The 16,844-nt window shown below is 37.4% G+C and overlaps 1 protein-coding gene and 1 pseudogene across 1 annotated transcript; both read left to right on the forward strand.

Moving 5' to 3' along the window:
- The first annotated feature begins 1,042 nt into the window (after nt 1-1,042).
- LOC137709109 (very-long-chain 3-oxoacyl-CoA reductase 1 pseudogene) lies at nt 1,043-1,677 on the forward strand (annotated as a pseudogene).
- Nucleotides 1,678-3,499: 1,822 nt separating this feature from the next.
- Nucleotides 3,500-9,674, forward strand: SRD2 (snRNA activating complex family protein). The gene is made up of 13 exons (XM_068447243.2): nt 3,500-4,044; nt 4,139-4,194; nt 4,298-4,364; nt 4,481-4,536; nt 4,942-5,035; nt 5,361-5,410; nt 5,825-5,918; nt 6,334-6,422; nt 6,501-6,591; nt 7,601-7,696; nt 8,388-8,513; nt 8,598-8,858; nt 9,338-9,674. Exons 1-13 carry the CDS (start codon nt 3,874-3,876, stop codon nt 9,617-9,619), a joined length of 1,533 nt encoding a protein of 510 aa, XP_068303344.1. The 5' UTR covers nt 3,500-3,873; the 3' UTR covers nt 9,620-9,674.
- Nucleotides 9,675-16,844: the final 7,170 nt, after the last annotated feature.

Raw genomic sequence — 16,844 nt, forward strand, 5'->3', positions numbered from 1 at the left:
GCTGTCAATACGAGCCCCGTTATTAATAGGGACCACTTGCTTCCGGTGGCCGTATGTCATGTTATATTGTTAATTAAGTATCCGCGGTGCTACTCCTTCTCTCTTGTTAAGCATATATAGATAGGGTTTTTGTGTTTTAATTTTACTATGATTAGGGAGAGAGAGGAAGAGTTCGAAACTATCACAATAATTTAGAAGATGGGGGAGTTTTAAACCTCCACGCATATGTATAGAGTTGTTTTATTTAGGTCCCACATATTGTTGAACAAACTTATATATTGAATACACCTTACATCTATTTGTTTTTTAATTAATTATCTTAATACACTCTAAATATTTTCTCAAATTATGCTTACACTTTCTACATACACCCCACACTCTACACATAATCAACATCGCGTATTCCGTACTCGTTTGGCCACTTCAAACTCCAACTAGCTTCATTTTGCTGTTTATCATACCGCAATGTGGTGAACCTGAGTTTGATTGATTAAGGGAAGCTGTTGTGTTAACCTTTTTACTTACCGACAACCACTTGAAGAGGGATTAAGATGAAGGGTTTTTTTTTCTGTTTGGGTTGCATCAACTATTTCAAGCAGCATCCTTCTTCGAGGACTTAATTTAATAACTTGAGAAGGTAAAAAACACGAACAACCAAATAAAAAGTTGGGCTTCATGGTTGCATAAAAAAAGAGCAAAATGACTTGTGAAGGCTTACTCCACATCGTATATCAACGATTTAACCCTTCATCTTTTATGGGCTGGTTTGATATTACAGTGCTTTGAAAAAAAAAAACTATTTCGGCTGTACTGTAAGAATAAGCAGTTGTGAAATAAAATAACAGAGTGTTTGGTAAACTTTTTTTGTAAAAATACTTTTGAAAAAAGAAAAAAAAAGTATTATAGTGTTTGGTAAACTATAAATTGGGGTGGTTATCCGCTCATCTACTTCATCCAACATTTCCTCTCTACCAGTTTCAAACGCTTCTATAAATTTAATCTCACCGTTCACTCCCTGCTATGCCCTTCTTCCTCACGCCACTCCCTCCTCTCTTCCCCACCCAAATCTCAAAAACCCAAATCTCATAATTCAAGAATTCAAATCCAAAGCAAGAAACATACATGGGTTCCTGTTTACTCGAGCATCTCAAGGCTCAGCCTTTCTGGGTTCTTGTGCTCTTCACTCTCGGCTCTTTCTCTCTCCTCAAACTCTCTCTCTCTTTCCTCCAATGGGTCTACGTCAATTTCCTCAGACCTGCCAAGAATCTCAAAAAGTACGGATCTTGGGCACTCGTCACCGGACCCATCGATGGCATTGGCAAGGCCTTCGCCTTCCAATTGGCTCGGAAGGGGCTCAATCTGATCTTGGTAGGTAGGAATCCGGACAAACTCAAGGACGTCTCGGACGCTGTCATGGCCAAGTACAACAAAACCCAAATCAAGATCGTTGTGGTCGACTTCACCGGCGACCTTAACGACAACGTCAGTCACATTCGGGAGACTATTGAAGGGTTGGATGTGGGACTTTTGATTAACAAAATTGGGATTTTGTACCTGTATGCTCGGTTTTTTCATGAGGTGGATTTGGAGTTACTAAGGAACTTGATTAAAAGCCAGTTTTTCAAAGCTAGGTTTTGCAGCTTCTTGTTTTTGGCTTTTTTTCACCCAAAACTGTGAAAAAAAAGCTGAAGTTGAATGTTTACCAAACACAAAAAAGCTCCCAATCACCTCAGTACCAAACCAGAGCTTTATGTCTTCTCTCAAATATCATCTCTACTAGAATCACTCAAATCTGAAATTATTTGACCATTAGATTAAAAAGAAAACTAATGAAAATGACTTGAAAACTTTGAGTTTTAACGATAAGGACAAAATAAAGGGTAAAGTGAATAGTACCATGATTGACTTTTTTGGGTTAAAATGTGGTTTTTAGTTAAAGTGAACAGTACTGGGAGCTTTTCGTTAAAGTTCCCTAGATTAAATGGTAGTTATATTAGTATTTTTTCGAAACAAAACTGTATTCGTTTAATTTTTCACTACAATTGGATGTCTTGATGCATTGTAAATATTATAAATATCATAATTTGCAGCACCACATTTTTAGTCAAATATGACGTTATAAGTCATAACTTTTAAGATAATGTTAGGGAGACTAAATTTAGAGACAAAGTTTTGAAAACTAAAGGATATGGAAGTTGATTTGTTTATTACTTAAACATTGATAAGCATGCTTATTCCTATTGGCAACACATCATTTAGTTTGCAAATTTAGTCTCAAAATTTAGTCTCCCTAACATTACCCTAACTTTTAACTTTAACCCTTTAAATTGGAGATAGCCCAAGAGAACACTCCCTGTCAACTAGAGTGTATGAAATAGCACTTATACCTTTTTAATATTTAATAAGTTTTAATAATGAATATAAAATTAAGGATTTGACTATAGTACTTATATGTATTTTATACAATCTTCATTTCGATGCTCATATATGTTAATCCGGTGAGGCTAACAAAGACCAGTATGGTCGTGTAGTCTGCACTTGGTGGGTAAGGGGTTAGAATGATAAGAACTGAGCAACAACATTTAAGTTGTTCACCTCTCAAAATTGGACTACTTCTAATGAGTCTCTCATATATATTGAATAGAATGTTACAAATAGCGCTCGGCTCAATACAATTTATTTTCTCTCACAATTTGTTCGACCCATTCTGAGGAGTGCTCATACTCCTTATATAGGCATTCCATGAGCCCCAAATCTTCAGGCTCAAGTCTTCCACTGCCTTTGCATTTAATACACCGAATACGTAAATTTGACTTGCTAGCTACCCTTTTGTTTTTTAGTCGACATGTGGCATCAAAGTGATATTCGTTTTGGTCCACTTGCATGTTTTCTTAGGACAACACACCCCAAGCCCCTTCCTCGACCCTAGGTTGGTGGGAATCCACATCCGAGTAGGATGTCCATGTGTCCCTGGGATTTCGTGCTATAAAGTTGTTCGTACACCAACTTGCTACTGGTGGTCATAAATCACTTTATGGGAAAAAGGCTCGACTTCATTGCTGGCAAGCAACCCAGATCGTCGAGCGATTGTCTATAGTGCTTGTGATCATCCTTCCCAATTATGTTGGGCTTTGGTCTTCCTTTTCTTGTCTTCTTTTGGGCTTGTGTTCCTTTGGGCCTATAGGGGTCGAAAATGACCCAGTGTTCACAATATGCTGATTGTATTAAATACGTATATTTACATTAATTATATATGACTATTAGGAAATAAAGCACGTTAATCAACGTGTAATAATCCAATTAGAAACAACTACATTATTTAGTTTTCAAATTTCGATTTAAAAATTTAATCTACCTAACATTATTTTTTATTTAATATAAATTGCCGTCGTTACTTTTTTTTTTTAATAATGATTTTTTATAAAAGGACTTAAATAAAAAAAAAAAAAAGAAGGAAGAAATTGACCTGTTTTTCCTCTATTTTCCCTTGTTGAGTGGCGGGGGGCCAAGGAAATAGATACTAATGACAGACTACGAGTCTACGACATCCTGCGTCGGTATCATCTGCAGCAGTAAGTCCACAACATCAATTGCCAACGAACTGACGAAGTGCTTCCTTTGGGCAACCAGGCACAAAGACACGCCCTATCGTCTCCAACTATACACCTTCTTACTCTCACACAAACCCTAGACTTCCTTCTCCTCGCAGCTATGTCTATTTCACACTGTTTTTCCTCTACTTGAAACCATTTTTTCCTTCATACGCTGCTCTCCCAATTTCCTTCCATTCAATTTATTCGAAATACCGAAAATTTATAGTTTCTGCACCCCGCTCGCGATTAAAGTTTGAAGCTTTACGCAAGCGGCGGATAGATGATGACGGATAATGGCAGCGGCGGCGCCAACAATAATGGTGGTGATAAGGAAGAGGAGGAGGAGGAGGAGCTCTCGGTTCCCAGAGGTGGGCCCATCTACGTTCCCAATGTTGTGGGTCCCCTCACCAGCGTCCCTCTGTTCCTGTCATCTATTCTTCAAGAACTTCAGGTGCCATTGGTGGATGAATTGTTTATAATTTGTATCACATTGCTTTTTGTTGATGGGTTTGTTTAATTAGAGTTGTGTTCTGTTCATTTTGCAGGATTTAGAGGTAGAAGTGTCTTCAAATTCATCCCAAGTCTGTGACGAAGATATTTCGTAAGCATTTTTGCTTTTGCTTTCCATGTTTTGGGTTTTTCTTTTTCAATTTGGATTCTAGGTTGGTGGGTTTGGATTCTGAGTGGCATTGTTTGTGGTGTAGGGTGGATGAGCTTAAAATCTTGACCGAGGAAGAGTTAGTCGATATGGCTATCACGGAAGCATTTAAGGTGCACTTATACTCTCCAACTTGTACATAGTTCTTTGTTTGTGATTTGAAGGAGCTTTGATAACTCGTACATCGTGTTTATCTTAATATTATGGTTTTATATGTGTTTGATTGTAGGATGATGAAGGTGCTCCCATTCTCTCGCCTATTTCAGAAGAGCCCTCCAATGAAAGGTCAGTCATATTTATACATGAAGACATTTACCTTGGAATTGTGTGGATGGTTTTAGTGTCATTGTGCGGTCATCGCAGTACCTCATACACATTGGCATATGTAGCAAGATCATGTAGTTCCTTGATTCATATGTATTTGATTAACTTATCCATGTATTTGTCCCTTTTTCTTGACTGTCTTGAATTTTTCTTGCACTTCAACTTTTACTTCTCTCTCGATGATTATAACCAGATTATGGAAATACTTTTTTATTTAAGGCCAGTATTTATCTCCCTCTTTCACATGTCTTGGTATAGTCTTATTGTCTACTTTTGACAAATATCCTCTATTTTTCTTGTAATAGTTGATCCGCTCTGTGAATTTCATTCTTATTCATTTATTTGAATTTTATACACCAAATTTAGGAGTGCAAATGATTCTGAGACTTCAAATGATAAAGATTGTAAAGCGAAACGAAGGAGGAGAAAGCCAACAAACGAATATAATCACGCTCTTGAGGTAAGATATCTTTCACTTCTTATTGTATGCTGGTAATGTGTTCATCCAAGTTGTTTACTTGGTATAGTATCTAATTATACTAAAGTCTATATCTCCCTTAATTTTGAGATTCTAGGCCAGTAATGTTGAAAATTGGGTGCAAGAGGTAGTCAAATTCGAATGAGAAGAAGTATCTAGTTTGAAGGCTAATATACCACCTAAGGGAATTTTTTAAGAGAAAGAGGGTAAAATGAGAAAGTTAGGGTGAGAATAATTTTATGGATTTCATTAACAGTTATGATGCTTGTCATAACAAGTTACGGTTTTATTATGGGTTTGTTTGTAGGACGATGAAGGTACCTCAAATCTTTCACCTATTCCAGAGGAGCTTTCCAGGTCAGTCATATCTATACATGAGTGAACAAATTTACTTTGGAATTGTGTGAGTGGTTTTGTTGTCATTGCCCTGTCATCGTAGCATTTGAGACACACATTGCATTATGGAGCAAGATCATGTAGTTCCTTGATTCTTATGTATTTGATTTTCTTATCTATGCATTTGTTCTTTTGTCTTGACGGCCTGGACTTTTTCTTGCACTGCAAATTACCTCTTTTGGTGATTGGACCTAGGTACTGAGTATACTTATTGATATAAGCCCGGCATTATCTGATTCTTTGATATGTTTTGTTATACTCTTCATATCTACTTTGGACAAATATCCTGTAGTTTTTTTCTAATAATTTATTTGTTTGTGGAATTTCTGTATTATTTTTTATTCATTATTGAATTTTTATATGCACCAATTTCAGGAGAGTAAGTGATTCTGAGACATCAAATGATAAAGCTTGTACAAAGACATTAAGCAAGAGAAAAAGAACAAAGGCAAATGCGCATGCTCTTAATGTAAGATATTTTCACTTCTTCTTGGGTGCTGTTAATGTATTTATTTAAGCTGTTGGTACTTAGTATAGTATTTAGTTATACTAGAGTTTACATCTTCCTTAATTTTGAAAGCCTAGGCCAGTGCTGTTGAAAATAGGGCGTAAGAGATAGTAAAATTTGAACGAAAAGAACTATCTAGTTTTAAGGATAATATGCCGCCAAAGGGAAGTTTGTAAGAGAATGAGTGTGAAATGAGAAATTATTTATAAGTACCCTGGTGACGTTGGGCATAAAGGATCTTACAATGTAGAAGTCGTTGCATTACAGTGTTCATTGTCCTTGCTTATATATACAGGCCCTTTATGTGTGTGTGTATATATATATATGTATATGTATTTGTTATCGTAGTACCAACTTAACTGCTTCCATATTCCAGGAGACTTATATTGCAAGGGTGGAGCGTGTTAAAAGAATAAAAGAAAAGCAAGAGGAGGACAAAGCGGCTGTGACTCTGCATTCTTTCAAGTTAGTTTAATGACTGTAACTTACTCAATGATTTGTCTCTCCATTTTGAACTAAATGTTTTTTCTTATCGTGATCCAGCCGTAGTTTGAAGACGACTGAACCTTCCATTGCATCCTCAAGGACAATTGATAGGATGAAACCCCTAAGATCTGCAAGTTCATCAGTGAAGGTTTGCTTAAGAGTTGCCTATTGTGAATGTTTATTGCTAATTATGTCTTTTAGATTGTATTGGAAATCCACTAACTAATGCTTCAAGTTCTATCGAAGTCATCTTGACTCTTAAGCTTTTAGCTACCCGTTGGGAGTGAATCCCACATTGATAGGAGGGACCTTGCATGGGCTTATAAGTAAGTTGGGTTACTCCCCATATTTGCAGTTGGTTTATGGTGGAACCTCAACTTTTTTCACGATATGAGAGCATGTTGTTGTATGTGTCAAATGACCACATGCACTCCACGTCACTCCGATGTGTTGTCTACGGGTTAGACTTGAAAATTCGCCAGACGTGAGGGGGTGTGTTAAGAATGAATACCACATTGGTAGAATGAGGGACCTTGCATGAGCTTATAAGTAAGTTGGGCTACTCCCCATATTGCCAATTGGTTTTATGGTGGAACATCAACTTTCTTCACTGCCATGTTACTGTAGGAGGTTTTTCAAACAAAATTGTTACTGAATCTTTGTTAGTAAGTGGTTTGTGATGCAATTGAACTTGACTTTTGATATGTGGTGATCGAGTGACAAGCCATAACTACTAGTAAAATTGACTGTTTGATATAACTCTCAGATGAAAATGAACAGAGATTCATATTAATGAATGTCCTTCACTCCTATCTGATTGATGAGAAATTACCAGGACTTGTTTTATGGCTATTCTGTTATTTTGTTATACTGTGTTTTGAACAAATTGTTCCCACTGTTTCCTCAATACTGGTTTAGGAATGTCTCGAGTCAGATCTCAAACCCAATGTTGTCCGTTAGAGGCAAATGCTGGTTGCACCTAGAATAAGTTGTAACTTTCATGTTGTTCAGATCTGATTGCTGAAACCAATGCCATTTAAGCCGATTGATTGCATTTGACTCTGAAATACATGTTTGCGTGCAGTCATATTTGATTTGCCGACTTTGACCTCTCAGATTGTTGATTTTGTCAAATTTTTCCCTCCTATGCAAATCAGGTGAAGTCATCCAGCATTCAGGAATATGTACCTGTGCAATATCCAGACGTTGCTCTTTCCATTGAGGTTTACCAAAGTGTGCAAAAAAAGTTTAAGGTATAGCATCTTCAATGTGTTTTCTTGCTGATGTCAAATTGAATAGATGTTTGTTCCGTTGTTTTTCAATTGTATAGTTCCTACCAGTCAAGGTATAATGCTAGAATTTTTATTGGGCTTCTGATTTGTAGGGTTAAAATATCTGACATGTCTTTATGATTGAGATGTGTGGAATTGCAATTCTTCATTTTTGCAAGGCACACGTTACATAAGATACAAACATTGACCTGAAACTCCAAAGACAGAGGTATCCATGCTTAAACCTAGCTGGCTGAGTATGCTTTATACAAAAACGTAAGAAACTCATGGTACGTGTAACTCTGATGGGAAGTTCTCGGAATTAAGCCTAAAGAACAACTGGATCTGCCCCTTTTATTTCGGAATTTCTTTGAGTTCGCTACGTTCGTAGACTTGGGTTTTTAGTCCCTTGTGGCCGAGTCACCTTCAATAAATTGGTAGTCCACTGAGAGTGGAGCAAGACCAAAAATTATGCAATAGACTTGTGATTTTTATGTACATATGTCCATCTGGTTTCTTTTAGTATTGTTTAGGGAAATGGTAGACTGTAGCTGAAGAAAAAATAGTTAGGTTTCCTTCCTTCGTACTCTTGTTATGCAGTACTCTTTTTGCTTATTCTCATGATTCTTGCCTCAAGTTCCTGTTATTTCTGACATAGTAAGATTGTTTGCAGAACCAAGAGTTGTTGGTCCTTGGACAACAAACTTTGACCGAACTGAGGGATAAGATCGACTGTCTGACAGACCATGTGATGCAAAAGGCTGGTCAGCATGATCCTTCAGGATACTTCCTTGTAGAAGTAAGAAATCTATGTATTAACTCGTTATTTTCATGATGAAGATAGTATTTTCTCTAAACTCTAGTATATTGCTATCCTATGTAGGATACATTTTGCAATGATTTGAGGGATCCCTCCGCAGTAGATTATAGCAAACCTATATTCGATTGGCTTAAAGATTCTAAGGGCGATGCTGTAAAAAAATGGGAAAGCGTTGTAGCTGGAGAATTGAAAAAGAAGCAGAAGGCAGTCGTAGGAGATGTAACGGGGTCACAATTACCTAGTTTCAGAGCTGTTGACATGGACAAGACTAAATTCTCTGACTTGAAGTTCCGACTTGGTGCTGGATATCTGTATTGTCACCAGGTACAGATCTCTGTTACCATCTGTTCGTGCTTTATAAGGGAAATGTTATTTTGTGGTTTACCTACACATTTTATATGTTGAGAATCTTTATGAAGTCCATATGCATGTTTAGTATTATTTAAAACTGGAGTCAGTTATCTTATGGTATCTATTTTCTCATCCTCGTGGTAAGATACGAAATTCATCAGCACCTTTAACTGTCTGGACAATTTTGGGTTCAACGATGCAGAGACAAGCATTTTTACTTTTTAACTGTCTAATTTGAGCAAAAAGATAAAATGGACACGCTTATTGGGAATTGTACCTTCAAACCATGATTGTTTTCAACTGTCTTATTATATAAAAAAAAATATAACAAATCATAGATTTTGGTTGGACAGCGTCGTAGTTTTTCATGTTTGTTCTCTGTACATGTCGATGGTTGTGCTGTTCTTGTGATTTGGCTGCATAACTTGATTTTGGGGAATGACTTGGAACAGGGAGACTGCAGACATACATTTGTAATTCGTGACATGAGATTGATTCATCCCCAAGATATACAAAACAGGGCAGCTTATCCAATACTCTTATTTCAAGTGAAGCCAGTTATACAAAAATGTTACGCTTGTAAAATATTTCGAGCAACAAAGGTAACTGTAGATGACAAGTGGGCTCAGGAGAACCCGTGTTACTTCTGCGACGATTGTTATTACCTCCTTCACTACAAGGACGGACATCTTCTGTATGATGACTTTTCCGTGTATGATTATCACCATGACTAATTGTTTTGTACAACTATTGCTGTTGAATCTAATGCAATTTATACATGTTTGATTCTTTCTGTTCTTGTATTGCATCTCTTCTCCCTCTTCTCTTATGTTCTTTAAACTTCTCTCTCCCTCTTCTCTTTTCTTCGTTCGTCAATCTTGAATCTAAACGACGGCAAGGTTGCGGCTCCTCTAGTGGCCAATACAAGGAGAGTGTAGATAGAAGGCGAGACATCAATGCTCAAACCTAGCTGGTTGAGAATGCTTTTATACAAGGATGCTAGAAATTCACGGTACGTGTAACTCTGATATGAATTTCTCAGAATTAAGCCTAAAAAGATTGACACTAGTTACCTGTAACAAAAATACAACTGTGGAGAAGATGAAGAAGGATTAAGTACCTACTACTGCACAGGACGAATGCTTCACATATGTGTTAGTAGAAGATAAGCCCCATTAGTTCGAATCAAGATATGACATTACAAGAATAAGCAAGAAGAACAAGAGAAGCAGAACGAAGAAGAAGAAGAAAGACAACAGAAAATGGAGATGGGGGAGGTTTTGAAGAAAAAGGAGGAATAAATTAGAAATTGAGGGCTTGACAAAAGGCGCCCCGTGTATCAAAATTGAGAAGGATAAATCTAATAGTATGAATGAGGATCCTCTTTGGATTCTCTTTGTGAGGATCCCGGAAATTTGGGAATCGTGTCTGTTTAAAATTGAACACAAACAGTACCTCATAAAAATTGACCGCATGATATAAGATAAAAGAAAACGATTTACGGATTTCCAAAATTCTCAGAAAGAGAATCCTCATTCAATAGATATGATGACCTAAAGACTAGTTTGTTTCCAGAAGTAACAATAAATTAGGGACAATATTTGGTACGGAAAAGGATCCTTGCTGGATCCTTTTCTTGGAGATCTTAAGGATTTTGTGATCTCATCAGTTTATCGTATATCAGACGGTCAGTTTTTGTTAAGTTCTATTCATATTTAATTTTAAATTTTAAAATTTAAAATAATTTCTGATCTCACGATGTACGATGAACGAGTGAGATCACGGGATCCATGGGATCCCCATGAAAAAATCCGGGGACGATCCTTTTCCATTCGGTACTGACTTTACTCACCAAAATGGCCAATAAAAATAAGACACGTGCTAGATGAGTGCTCATTTTACTCATCAACCTACGTGGTCTAATAAAAACAGTAAGTGTTAGATTTTTAAGTTTTTATAACCAAGTAACCAAACAGCCATTTCACTTATTAAACGTTTAACCAAACAGACCACTTCGTCTTCCTCGTCCAGTAAGTCTGCAAAATCTTCCATGTCATGGCTAGCATGGCTTGTTGGCGTCTTTTTCATTCGAAGGCTTTGTTGGGCTTGTGTTGTAAATAGGTAGACGAAGCCTTTACGGCCCCCATTTTTGAGTTAGCGAGAACTAGGCGCAAGCCATTCCGAATGAGAAACGAGTCCTAGGGTATGCTTTGTTGTTCATCCAGCAACTCCTAAGTGCTTGATGAGAGCTTAAGGCGTGGGAGCTAAAGTTCCGCCAGTTTAGCAAATAAGATGACGTTTGAAATTGGCAAGGCTTAAGTTTGGCATAAGGTCTTCTAAGAGATTTGATATTGGATGAGTTTGACCATAATGCATGGTTGGATTTCATGTGGAGGGGAGTTTGAAGCTTGGTTTGTGGAGTTCGTATTTTTAAAGTAGATGAAGGAAAAAATTGGAGGAAGGAGAATGGGAAACTTATGGCTACGCTAGTGGGTGATGCAGGAAGCCTGCAGTAGGCAAGAGAGAGATTTATGAAAAATAGGGAAAAAGGCCTGGACCTTTGCTAGGTTGCTTGCAGCAAGAATCCCCTCTCCCTTGCCTGAGTTATGAGGCCAAATTATAGAGTGAGAGAACTATCTTGTTACTAGTGGGTAGAAGAGTGTGCTAGAAATAATTTATTTCCAGCGGATATAAGGAGTATTGGAAACGGCTGATGTCGCATGGGGAAAAGAGCGGAATGGAATCCATTTATTAACCTGTAGACCAAAGTTTGTGAGATGACTTTACAATAGGAATTAAATCTGATATTTGTGTCGTGTTTTCTGTTTTTGTGTTATACTTGATATATTAACGGATCGTGTCGTGTAACATTCGTTGTAAACGGTGTTGTAAGTAATGAGCTGATGAGTAAATAAGAAGTCTTTTAATGTTAATTGTGTATGCACTTAGTCTTCAAAAAATGACAAGTGTAAGGCTCAAATGTGTAAGGCTAAATTAGCCATGTGTAGTGATCCCAAAAGTTAGTTAGATGTGTGGCTGAGATCAAATGTGTTGTTTTTGGATCCAGCTAAGGAAAAACGGTTGTAAAAAGAGTGCATGCGTGCGTGCTCATTCAAAAAAGAAGAAATACTTTTTCTCTCTGCAACTTCTGTAGAGAAGAAGAATTTTCGCATTCCTCAATCCTTTTTCTTATTGTTATCCTGCATAACTTAGCTAAATACTTGACACTAACATGGTATCAGAGCCAGGTTGGATCAACTGAGTCTGGGTGTGAATCTGTGAGGTCACTGAGCTAAATCAAAGCTCACTCGAAGCTCGGTGAAGGTCGCCGGAGTTTCATTATCATTCAGGCCAAAGATGTCTGGATCTGGAAGCTCGGAGGTGAGAACTCCTATTTTCTCCGGTGAGAACTACGAGTTTTGGAGAATTAAGTTGGTTATGGTTTTCAAATCTCTTGGGTTATGGAATCTGGTAGAAAAGGGGATTACAACCCTCGATTCGAAGAAGAAGAAGAAGGAAACTAAAGAGTCATCGGCAGATGCAGTAGATGAAGAAATGAATGTTGTGTTCATGAAGGATGCGAAGGCTCTAGGAATCATACAAAATGCAGTCTCTGATCAGATCTTCCCTCGGATTGCTAATGCCAATTCAACTAAGATGGCGTGGGATTTGTTTTATGGAGAATACCACGGTGGTGATCAGGTTAGATCAGTAAAACTTCAAAATCTTAGACGAGAATTTGAATATGCTAGGATGCGAGATCATGAATCTCTGTCTGGTTATCTTACAAGGCTGAATGAATTGATTAATCAGATGAAAACATTCGGTGAATCTCTTTCTAATGAAAGACTTGTGCAAAAGGTTCTGATTAGTCTAAGTAAACCATATGATCCTATTTGTTTGGTTATAGAAAATACAAAATGTTTGAAGACTGTAGAATTGCAGGAGGTAATTGCAATCTTAAAGAGCCAAGAACAACGGTTTGATTTGCATACTGTTGATACTATTGGGAAGACATTTAAATCTCTCTTAGTGAGTCCAAGGGGACAAAATAGAAGTGGAGCTCAATCTGGTCCATCTCAGTTCCAGAAGAATTGGAATTCTAAGGGCAAGAAATGGGATTCAAAACCCAAGTTCTAGCAGAAATTTCCTGCTAGTCCTGCACAAAATGCACAATTAATGGGTCAGGCTGTCACAAAACCATAGTGTAGGGTATGTTCTAAATTCCACTTTGGTTATTGTAGGTATAAGGGAAAGCCTAAATGCTATAACTGTGAAAGGTTTGGACACTGGGCTCGAGAGTGTACTGCAGGCAAATCAGTTCAAAAGGCAAATAGTGCTAATCAAATAGAGGTGACAGGAAACTTGTTATATGCAAATAGCACTATCTCTGAATCTGTTGTCAATGGTGAATGGTATGTTGACAGTGGTTGCAGCAACCACATGACTGGAAATGAGAAATTGTTGGTTGATATAAGGACAAATGTAGTAGGCAAAGTACAAATGCCAACTGGTAAGCTTATGAATGTAGCTGGAATGGGGACTCTAGTAATAGATACTAGTAAGGGCAAAAAATACATCAAGGAGGTAATGTATCTACCTGGATTGAAGGAGAACTTACTGAGTGTGGGATAGATGAGCATGGTATTATTTGTTGTTTGGAGGAAAAATGTGCAGCATTTTTTATGGTCCTTCACTGGAATGCCTTGTAATTAAAGTAGAAATGAAGAGGAATAGATGCTATCCTTTAGCATTCTTCCCTGATGATCATATAGCTCTGAAAACAAGATTGTCTCAATCTACTTGGACCTGGCACAAAAGGCTAGGCAATCTGCATCTAAGAGGATTAAAACAACTCAAAGAGAAGGAAATGGTGCATGAACTTCCATATTTAGAAGAAGTTGATGAAGTGTGTGAAGGTTGTCAGCTTGGAAAGCAACATAGAGAGTGGTTCCCAAAGAATCAGGCATGGAGAGCAAGCAACCCACTAGAGTTGATTCATGTGGATCTATGTGGACCTATGCAAAATGAGTCCATAGTCGGAAACAAATATTTTATGCTTCTTGTAGATGACTGCACAAGAATGATGTGGGTTTATTTTCTCAGATACAAGTCAGGTGCATTGAAGTGTTTTAGAAAATTCAAATCTATGGTAGAGCTACAGAGTGGTTTTAAAGTAAAATGCTTGAGAAGTGACAGAAGGGGTGAATTCACATCTTGTGAGTTTAACAAGTTGTGTGAAGATGAAGGTATTCAAAGACAACTCTCTATGGCTTATACTCCACAACAAAATGGAGTTGTAGAGAGAAAGAACAGAACTGTAGTTGAAATGGCAAAAACCATGCTTCATGATAAAGGATTACCTTACTATTTGTGGGCAGAATCTGTACACACAGTTGTCTACATACTGAATAGGTGTCCTACAAAAGCTCTCGGAGATATAACTCCATTTGAAGCATTCAGTGGTCGAAAACCAGGGATTGCACATCTTAGAATCTTTGGTTGTTTATGCTATGTACACATATCAATTGAGTTGAGACAGAAACTAGATGCAAAGAGTGTCAAAGGCATATTTGTAGGTTATGCCACTTGTGAAAAGGGGTACAGAGTGTATGATCCTCTTACTAAGAAACTTATACTCTCGAGAGATGTTGTGTTTGATGAAAATGCAGCCTGGGAGTGGAAGAAGATCTCTGAGAATTATGTAACTATGATTAATCATGATGAGCTACCTGATATGCCTAAGGGTACATCACTTGAAACAACTCCTGAAGGTCAGAACTATGTCCAAACACCATGCTTATTATCTTTTCATGAATCAGTAAGTGATGTGAGTAACAGTATGAGAAAATCTCAAGCTTTTGATCATACTCCATTGAGGTGGAGGAACCTGGATAATGTTCTAACTCAATGCAATCTCTGCATTGTGGAACCTGAAAAGTTTGATGAGGCAACTAAGGATGAATCATGGATGATAGCTATGAAAGATGAACTACAAATGATTGAAAAGAATGCAACATGGAAGCTAGTTGACAGACCCACTGATAAACCTATAATTGGGGTTAAGTGGGTGTTCAAAACCAAGCTCAATCTTGATGGTTCAGTGCAGAAAAATAAAGCAAGGCTAGTAGCCAAGAGATATGCTTAGAAACCAGGTGTTGACTATAACGAGACCTTTGCACCTGTGGCTAGACTTGATACAATTCGAACACTGGTTGCATTTGCAGCACAGAAAAGTTGGAAACTATGTCAACTTGATGTCAAGTTTGCTTTTCTGAATGGAGTACTCGAAGATGAGGTTTATGTAGAACAACCAAATGGTTTTGTGGTCAAGGGGAGTGAAGACAAAGTGTACAAGAATCATAAAGCTTTGTATGGCTTAAAACAGGCACCAAGGGCCTGGTATAGTGAAATTGACTCTTATTTCACTCAATGTGGATTTGAGAAGAGTCAAAGTGAGGCCACTCTATACATTAAAACCAGAGGTGAAGTAGAAATCTTAATTGTGTCTCTATATGTAGATGATATTGTGTACACGGGTAAATGTCAACAAATGTTGGAGGAATTCAAGAAGGATATGATGACAAAGTATGAAATGACAAATTTGGGGCTCTTGCATCATTTTCTGGGAATGGGAGTCATCCAAACACACACAAGCATTTTTCTTCATCAAAGAAAGTATGTTATATCTTTGCTGGACAAATTTGGCTTGAGTGAGTGTAAATCTGTTGCTACACCTTTGGTTACCACTGAGAAGCTTAGCAAAGATGATGGTAGTGGTCCAGCAAATGAAGAACAATATAGGAAAATTGTGGGAAGCCTATTGTATCTCACAACTACAAGACCCGATGTGATGTATGCAGCTAGTTTACTTGCAAGGTTTATGCACTGTCCTACCAACAAACACTATGGTACTACCAAAAGGGTTCTCAGGTATATCAAAGGAACACTTGACTATGGCTTGGAGTATGTGAAGGGAAGAAATGCAATTCTAATCGGTTACTGTGATAGTAACTGGGGTGGTTCAGTGGATGATTGTAAAAGCACCACAGGGTATGCTTTCTCCTTTGGTAGTGGAAGTTTCTCTTCGGCTTCAATCAAATAGAATTGTGTAGCACTCTACTGCTGAAGCAGAGTATATTAGTGCATTAGAGGTAACTGCGCAAGCAATTTGGCTCAGATTTGTGTTAGAGGACTTTGGTGAATTTCAAACTGAGGCTACTCCACTTCAGTGTGACAATACTGCTGCAATTGCTATCACAAAGAATCCTGTGTTTCACCAGAAAACTAAGCACATTGATCGAAGATATCACTTCATTAAGGATGCTTTACAAGAAAGGATCATTGATCTTGTCTATTGTCCTACAAATGAGCAACTAGCAGATATCTTCACAAAGTTATTGGCTAAGGATCGGTTATGCTATCTCAGGGATAAACTTGGAGTGAAATCATCTCAAAACTTAAAGGGGAGTGTAGAATTGTAAGTAATGAGTTGATGAGTAAATAAGAAGTCTTTTAATGTTAATTGTGTATGCACTTAGTCTTCAAAAAATGACAAGTGTAAGGCTCAAATGTGTAAGGCTAAATTAGCCATGTGTAGTGATCTTAAAAGTTAGCTAGATGTGTGGCTGAGATCAAATGTGTTGTTTTTGGATCCAGCTAAGGAAAAACGGTTGTAAAAAGAGTGCATGCGTGCGTGCTCATTCGAAAAAGAAGAAATACTTTTTCTCTCTGCAACTTCTATAGAAAAGAAGAATTTTCGCATTCCTCAATCCTTTTTCTTATTGTTATCCTGCATAACTTAGCTAAATACTTGACACTAACAAACGGGTAATATAATCCAACCCGAAATTGACCCATTAATATTACAAAACAAATTGGTTAATGATTCTAAATAACCGAATTACAATAAATAGTTCTACTTATAGGCTTTATGATTCATATCAAATACTATTTTTG

The sequence above is a fragment of the Pyrus communis genome, chromosome 17 (genome assembly GCF_041283825.1).
Source record: "Pyrus communis isolate YQ-2024b chromosome 17, ASM4128382v1, whole genome shotgun sequence".
NCBI classification, from domain to species: Eukaryota; Viridiplantae; Streptophyta; class Magnoliopsida; order Rosales; family Rosaceae; genus Pyrus; species Pyrus communis.

Excerpts from the sequence above, each read along its gene's own strand:
- SRD2 (XM_068447243.2), top strand. The coding sequence starts at position 3,874 with ATGATGACGGATAATGGCAGCGGCGGCGCCAACAATAATGGTGGTGAT. Across the intron at positions 7,697-8,387 it reads GTGTGCAAAAAAAGTTTAAG|AACCAAGAGTTGTTGGTCCT; the intron begins GTATAGCATCTT and ends GATTGTTTGCAG. Across the intron at positions 8,514-8,597 it reads CAGGATACTTCCTTGTAGAA|GATACATTTTGCAATGATTT; the intron begins GTAAGAAATCTA and ends TATCCTATGTAG.